This window comes from Corvus brachyrhynchos, unplaced genomic scaffold (genome assembly GCF_000691975.1).
Source record: "Corvus brachyrhynchos isolate BGI_N302 unplaced genomic scaffold, ASM69197v1 scaffold4, whole genome shotgun sequence".
Taxonomy (NCBI): domain Eukaryota; kingdom Metazoa; phylum Chordata; class Aves; order Passeriformes; family Corvidae; genus Corvus; species Corvus brachyrhynchos.
Genome location: NW_008237878.1, coordinates 2,894,065 through 2,902,203, shown reverse-complemented (window position 1 = coordinate 2,902,203; position 8,139 = coordinate 2,894,065). Strand labels below are relative to the sequence as shown.

The following is an 8,139-nucleotide window of genomic DNA, read 5'->3' as shown; positions in this document are numbered from 1 at the left end:
CAGGGTGGCCTCCCTGGGGACCGTCGCCTCACAACATTCCGCGGAGCCCCCACCGAGCCCCCTGGGACTCTCCTGCCCGCAATCGTTTTGTGTCCTTGGGCGTTGAGCTGTAATTACCCCGCGCCCTCGAGTGATGCCGGCGGCCAGGAGCCCCAGGGCTGACAACAAGGCGCGATGCCCTGCTCTACCCACGGCACCCCCGCCCGACTGCATGCTCTGCAAAGCCAAATTCCCCCTACAATGCCAATTTCGGGCTGCATTCCCAACTTCGGCAGCTGTCCACAGTGCCACCCTTGCTGGCTGTCACCACTGGCCCCCATCGGGCAGGGGTGAGTGGTCCCTATTTAACACCCATTGGCACGGAGACCAGTGCTGATCTCCAAAGCCAGAGAGAGATTTTGGGGGTTCTCGATAAACCGAGCACCCCGAGGGACTCCTCACTCCACCCCAGCCCCCCAAATCCTCCCGACACCCCCAAACATCACCAGGGCACCAGCACGAAGAGTTAATGCCATTACGACCCGAGCGGGTCACCTCCCCAGGTGCACCATCACTGCATTCCCCAAAACCAATTACAGGCGCTCTCACCTAATTAGATTCTAATTATGGGCTTGTAGCGCATTCAACATAATTAGCATGTAAATTACACGGCGTGTTTATATTCAATAACCGCACTCCCGCCCCCCCGCCCCCCCCGGCTGGCGGAGCCAGCGCCTTTCGGGAGCCCTTTCTTTGCATGGGGGAGAATGAATTCACTTTAAATGCCGATGGAGAAGCCCAGCACTGATCCCAAGGGAGCCTGGCACAGCAGGGATAAATCCCATCTCCATCCTGCAGCGTTTTATCCCACAAATTTAGAAGCGTGCCCCAAATTCTGATTATGTTCCCTACTCATTTTTTCCCCTCCTTGAAATTTGAGATGCAGCTTTTTGGGTACGCGTCAGAGGGGCAGGATGGGGAGCAATGCCGGGAGAGGGATAGGGGGCTGGATGCGTCCCCTCTCGTGGTTAAAGCATTTGTTGTTATTGGGGCTGATCAAAGAGCTGGGTGGGTCGTCCGATGAAAGCAGAATTGCTTATTTGTTTGAGCGTCACTCCGCTACCCCTTGATGGGTTATTTATGATGTAATTAAGCTAATTACATGTAATAAGAGAGTTTCCGTGGCCCCCAGCCAAGCTCTTTTCCCATTTAACCGATTCACAGGTGGGAGGAAACCGAAGCTGCCTTGCAGGGGCTTGGGAGATGAAATGACTCCTGTTCCCGCTTGCTGCCTTCCACCCCCGATCATCTCCAGCCCCCCTGGAGCATCGCCCCGTGCCGGCAGGGGACAGGTGCTGCAGCCGCCCGGGTCAAATCCCTCGGGATGAAAGAAGTGCCGGCCGGGTGCTCCCTGCAGCCATCACAGCCCGGCCGGTTGGGCGCAAGCCAAAAAAAAAAAAAAAAAAACAGAAAACCCACATTTTTTCAGCGGAAACCGCTGATTCATCCCCCGGCCAGCCCGCCCCAAGCGCTGATGGGTGGATGTGCCCCAACATCCAGCAGCGCTGGCAGGGGGGACCCTGTTCCCACCGAGCATCACTCCGCAGTGGTGACCAGGCTCTTGGCTGGGTCAGGGGATGCTCCAGCAACATGAAATCCCCTTCAGGAACGAGCCTGGCTTCAGAAAGAAGGACTTTAATCACCCCAAAAGCAGAGTGCTGAGCTGCGGTGCCCCAACCCACTGCTCTTTGGGCTTTTTTGTTTGATTTTTGGACATTATTTCCTTCCGCAGCCCCGAGGGGAAGGCACGGTGCCGGGTGGAAACTGAGGCTGCTCCAGGCCCTTTGCTCTGTGCCCAAGCGGCACTGGAGTGGGGAGAACACCCGTGCCAGGACCCCGGGAAGGGCCATGCTGTTCCATAAGAAGCATTGTTAATTTGAGTGATAACTAGCTTATTAAATATAGACTTGGGGGGGCTGAAATCGCACAGGGTTTTTTTGGGGGGGGAGGGTTTAAGGAGATTATAGAGCTTCACAGCCGGAGCCAGGGAGCTCAGCCCCAGCAGCAGCCGGTCCCAGCGGGTGGAGGGGCCCTGCCGCAGCCCCCCACTGTCCCAGCCAAGGAAATCCTCTTAGGGGTCACAGGGTTCAGCCCCATGTCCCCGCCCCCAGCGCACGGGAAAGGGGACTATGGCATCCCCCTGACCTTTACAGGGTCTGAGGAGCAGCATGGGGTACTCATGCCAGGGTGGGGACCAACAGTGCCAGTGCTCCCAGCACGTTCCCAGCACTGGCTGCCCCTAAGCCCTTGGCCCTGCTTGCACGCCCTGTACCCCCCTGTGTTTATCCCATCCTGCTGTCACCAAGCAGTGCCCACAGCTGTAGCAGCTTAGGAGGGCGCCTGGGCGGCCCCCGGGACATGGTCCCCTGTCCAGGCTCCTCTCCAGCCATCTGCCACCCCCTGGCCCGGATCAAGTGTGCTGATATCCCCTGGCCACCAGCAGAGATGCCAGCGGGGTGGGAAGGGAAACTGAGGCACAAGGCACGCAGGGGCAGGCCACGCAGCGGGCTGGCAGTGGAGCCCAGAGGAGACTCCACGCTTGATTCATTCTTTTTAAAGTAATTTTTTTCCCCTTCAGGAACTGCCCTGCCTCTCACCCAGCCCCTCCCTGCCAGGGCTGCCCCCGGCTGGACCTCAGCCACAGCTTTTCCGAGAGGTGCCAGCACGGCTGTTCCCCTCACTGTGGGGAGCAGCTCTCGTTTGGAAGCCCCATGGAGAGCCCTGACCTCGAGGGCTTCCCGCCGTGATGCGGGGTGAGAGCCCACCCTTCCTTCCCACATGCTTTTCCCACGCTGGACGGGGAGCAGGACACGGAGGGATGAATCACTATCATCATCATCATCATCACCTCCTGCATCCTCGTGGGGAATGGGCCAGCCTCTCTGGTGCCCGAGCCCCCGGCCCAGAGGAAGGCCCAGAGGAGAGGGGGCTGCAGGATGTGTACAGCAGTGTGGGGAGCGAGTGAATTGTTAGCACGGAGATGATTAAAAATATCCACCCTATTTCTGGCCGGCACTGGGCTGGGATCTGGGAAGAGCTGTTGGCAAAAGGGAGCTGTGCCGGAGCCGCTCCCAGCACTGTTCTTTCCATGCTGGCCCCCCCCCCCCTGCCGACACACGGACAGGAAAGCCTTGAGAGGAGGACAGACGTAAAGAGACCACAGGGGTGACGGGATGGGGGGAGGACTGACCCTGGCCGGCCCATCACCCTGCACCAGGGCACAGCTCAGTTCCCACCCCTTTCCTATCACTTCAGTATTTTATGGATGTATTTTTTTTAATGCACTCAGAGACGCCGGGGCTCCGTAGAGGATGTCGCAGGCCCCGGGGAGCTGCGACAAACCTCTGGCGCGCGATAACAAGCAAAGGCAAACAAACCCAGAGACGCTCCCACAGCTGGCAGGGCTCCAGGCCTGGCCAGGCAAGGCGCCGGGGGACACACTTGGGGACATGGCGGCTCCTTCCCCAGCACCCTGGCCACAAGGCCACCTTGATCCCACCCTGGCACCGGGATGCTTTAGCCAGAAGGATGCTGTGGTGGAGACCCGCACCCCAACCCCAGCAGCTGTGGCTGCACAAACGGCCACCTGGTCCCCTGTGGCACCACAGCCATCCCTGACAGCAGAGCCCAGCCCAACTCATCACACCAGTGTCCCCCAGCCCAGACAGATCACACTCAACCCCACTGTCTGCAGTTGCACTGGGGGATTTGGGGCTGGGCTTTTGGGTATTATCCCTGCCTGTCCAGGCAAGAGAAGGGGCTGGACCATCCATGAAGTGCCACTGTCACTGTCACTCATGGTCCTATGGCTTCAGGGAGGCTGTGGGCAGATTATCAGCTCAGGAAGCTGCTCACCAGCAGTTTGGTGTGTGGCCCCCCAGCTGGCCCTCGAGGAAGACCCCGGGAAAATTCTCCACCACTGCCACCCTTGTCAGAGTGCAGGCAGGAAAGAGGCGAGTGGCAACCCTCCCTTATCCCGATGTGCTTGGATCCAGCACACCACTGGCATTTCTTCTCCATGTGCCAGTGCAAATCAGCCCTCCTCCCACCGCAAATCCCCTCTCTAGGCAGCGAGGGCAGGGGGAGCCCCTCCACACCACCTCAGGCAGGAGGGAGGACAACTGGAGATCCTGAGCACAGCCAGGAACCATTGCCCCAACCAGCTGGGGCCAAAAAAAACCAACCCCAAACCAGCCCCGAACCTGTGGCACAGCAAGCTTAACCATGCCTATCCAGAATTAATCTCACTCCTAGTGCACGCCATAGCCGTGGGCAGCGGGTCCAGGTGGGACCTTACTGGAGCCTCCGCTCCCCACAGCTGTGAGGAAAAGGTGTTTTAAGCCAGGGTGGGGAAGAATCCATACAGCAGCTGAAGTGCCCCAGCAGCCCCCAAAACCCTCCAAAAACGCTGTTTGGAGAGGAAAGTGGCGCCTGCCTTTGGGGAGGAACTTGCTCACTGCTTTCCAGCCTGGACTTGTCCCCAGACTCTTCATACCAGCCATTTTTTCTGTCAAGACCAGCCTGTAACACCCGTGGCTGCTGCTGCTTCTCTACTGCGTTTGCTGTCAGCCCCCCGGCCCCTCCTGCCTGCCTCTGCTGTGCTCACCATCAGTTCTGCCCCCACGTCCGTGGGCTTGCAGGTTCAGTAGGCGACCAGAGGGCAAAGCCACGGTGGGACAGCATAGGCAGCACAGCCCCAGCTCTCCCACGGACCCCAAGGGGAGGCAGACATGAGACTCCTCGTGTCTGTCACCTCCTGACACACAACCAAGCAGGCAAGCGCCCAGCAGGGACAATTTCCATTCCGCTCCTCAAGGTTTGCAGCCCTTGGACCTGCCTCATCAGCCCCAGCCTGCCCCGCTCAGCAGCCTCAAAACAGGAGCTCAGGACAAACCCCTCCACCTATGGGCACCCCAAAGCTGACCCAGGGGTCCCCCCACAGCTCCTAGAGTGGCTGGGTGGGCTAAACAGCCCCGGTACGAAAGGGTTAAGCCCCTTCCCCCCCACCCAGCACCCTCCCCTCCTGCCTCTCCCGGCTCCCTGCCAGCTCCCAGGCGTTAATACCAGCTGGGGGGGTCGGGGCGGCGTCAAGCTGCTGTCTGGAATCGGGGTGCTGCCGGAGGGGCTTCCCGCACCTCAGCACCCAGCTCTGCCAGATGGAGGGAGCCACCCACCCACAACAGGAAGCATACTGGGGGGACTAAGCAGGCTACCAGCCCCCCAAGACTGCGTGTGCTGGTGCAGACTGGGAGCTCAGCCACACCTGAATATGGATTCCCATGGGGATTTCTGAGGGTGCAGATTCCTGATGCCCCCCCGAGCGAGGAGGAGGAGGAGGAGCCTGAACTGGGGTGCCCGTGGTTTCCTCCATCTTGGGGTCCCACCCTGCCCCCACTCCAACAACCAGACTCTTACCTTTGAAGGAGAGCTGGACCCTGGGGGTAGCGAAGCTGTGGTCCTTGGGATGGGCAGCCCGCCAGCCCAGAGTCAGCAGGGTGGCCCAGAGGAGGACACCGACCACGGGCATGGTGGGCACGCGCCTTGGCGCCGAGATCGAGGGGAGTCTGGGGGAGCCGAGCCTGCCAAGGAGGGCACACGTGGGAGGGATGTCAGTTCGCTGCACCCGCCACCCCCCCGAGGGGTACAAACCCCACATCCTGCTCTCCATCACCCGCTGGCACGCAGCATCCTCTGGGGAGGACTGGAAGCCAGCCCCGGGAGGCTGAACTCCGCTCTGCAGACTGGGGGGTGGGGGGCACGAATCGGGGGGCCACAGCCTCACCTCCTTGGGTGCCCAGCCAAGCACACAGGGCGAGGCAAGCGTGGCAGAGCTGCTGCAGCACCCTCCTCCACCCCAGCCAGCCAGCCTTGGCCAGGTGAGGAGCATCCCTCCATCCCTCCTCACACCTCCCCTCAGCTGCAGCATCCCCAGCCCCCCTCTGGGCTGGCTCCCCCTGCCCCAGCACCCAGAGGGGTCCCACTGCCAACCCTCGCCTCCCCACCTCTCCTCCCAGCCCCCAGCAAAGCCACAGCAAGCAGAGCTGGGATCAAATCTTTCCAACATGAAGGAAATCTGGACTTCATTATTCCAAGAACGTACAAAAAAAAAAAAAAAGGGATTTTTTTTTCATAAATAAAAGAGGAAGAAAAAGAAGAGGGGAAAAAAAAAAAAGCCCTGCCTGTGTGCCAGGCAGCTGGACTCCCTGGGGCTCCGGCACTGAGCAGAGTCCGCCAAGCTGCCTCCAGCAAGCCACACACGCACCCCGGCACAGCACAGTGCACAGCGCCCCCCGCGCACCCCCCTGCCCCTCCTGGACGCACCGTCCTCTGGGTCAGGCCCCTCTCCCGAGGCAGCACCCTCCTGGGGGTCTCCAGAGTGCTTCAGGCAGGATTTGGGAGGAGGCCCGCGGTGGGAAGCCCCTCATGTCCCCAGGGAGCGGCGTGCCTGGGTGGGACGCACTGTGCCACGGTACACGGCTGGGCTCAGGCATGCGGGGAGTGTCCAGCCAGCCCGGCCAAAGGGGGTCAGTTCTGTGGGAATTGGGGTCCCCAGCGTGACACCCTCATGAAGGCATGCCCTCCGGGGCTCTGCCAGCTGCCACCACACAGCCTCACAGGGCACAGGCACACCCAAGGAGCGGGACGGATGGCCGGGAATCCTTTGGAGCACCCCGGAAATTGATGCTGAGCTGCAAGGGGGGCAATCCCGCACCCCACCCGGGTGGTCTGGCTGGCCTCTCCTGCAGTGCACAGTACCCACACCACCAGCCCCAGCCCCGAGCAGGGCAAGGGCAGCAGCAATGTCACCAGCTGCAGGGCAAGACCCCGAGTGTGGTGGCACTGCTGCTCCCTGGGGCTGCGGGTTTTTTTCTCCTTCTTGCCTTTGGGGTCAGTAAATATTTCAGTTTGCTCCTCTGCCCCTAAGCACACCCAGCTCTGTTCCATTGTACTGGTGTTCGATCCCTTTTCAGGCTGCCTTCCCCCTTCTCCCACCCATTCCCAGGCTCTGCCCTTCCCATCAGCGCCAGGCCGGGACAGCCTGCACCCCCAATTCCTCCACCAGCCAAAACTCCAGTTGGTTGCAGTTAAATAACCCCCCTCCATCCAAACCTCCCCCCTCTCCCCGGCAGCTTTAGGAAATAATTCTGGCAAATCCTACTATTGCATTTGGATGGAGCGGCGTACGCGTCAGAGACAGGGAGCGAGATGGCAAACAAAGGAAAAGAGGGAGAGGAGGGGAACGCAGCAAGCGCAGGGCGAGGAGAGGGGAAAGGGCCGGCGGTGAGTGGGGGGTACCCAGACCCGGCTGGGAAAGGCAAATTCCAAGGAAGCAAAAAGGGAAACGGGCCGCTGGAGTGCACCTTGGCCAGGAAATCTCCATTTCCAGGGTCATCTGCACTCCGGGGAAACTGAGAACTCCAGGGGAGAGCGGCCACATTCCTGCCCTCCAGCCCTCGGGCTGTCTGGGCTTGGAGGGGTTTTTTAGCAATTAAAGTTTGGCCATTGCTTGTGCTGCCGCAGGAAGATCAAAATCCCGCTCGGCTTCATCCCCCCTTCCCCGGGCTGGTCAACCCAGCGCCGCCGAGCCCAAGCAATTAGGGAAAGGTTTTCTCGTCTGGAACAGGGGCTCCTTTTGGGGATCGAACCCCCAAAGAGGGCTGAGGGGATGCCTCGGGAGTACCCCGGGGGGACTCAGGGGTAGGGCTGCCTGCACGCCTGCTCCCCGTGGCCTCGGGAGAGAGCAGGAAACGTTTTGGGAGGGAAAAGCAATAGAGGCAGGATAGGCAGTGGGAGGGGAGCCTGGCCCACCTCCGGCCACGGCGCGCGATGCCATCAGTGGGAAGGGGGGAAAAATAGGGGGAAAAAAGAACATAACATAATATAATAACGCTAAATGTCCACCGCGGCCCCGCGCACCCAGGAAATAACTTTGCACAACTTTGCGCTCTGGTACGCCTGGCCTGTCCCCAGGGAGCGCCGGCTGTCCCCTGCGCCCCCCGCCCGGGCGTTCTCCGCGCACCCCCAGCCCGCCGGGGCGCGGGGTCCTGCCGGGGCTCGACGTCTCATCGGGGTTCGGCGTCCCACCGGGGCGGGCTCCGG

General features: G+C 60.8%; 1 protein-coding gene across 2 annotated transcripts in view; it reads right to left on the bottom strand.

Moving 5' to 3' along the window:
* The window catches only part of LOC103614282 (semaphorin-3F), an 18,494-nt gene extending 12,876 nt beyond the window's left edge, over nucleotides 1-5,618 (bottom strand). For both annotated transcript variants that reach the window (XM_017732394.1, XM_008632183.2), the window contains exon 1: nucleotides 5,455-5,618. In XM_017732394.1, coding sequence (XP_017587883.1) covers nucleotides 5,455-5,566 — 112 coding nt within the window. In that variant the 5' untranslated portion in view covers nucleotides 5,567-5,618. The remainder of the gene's footprint in view (nucleotides 1-5,454) is intronic.
* Nucleotides 5,619-8,139: the final 2,521 nt, after the last annotated feature.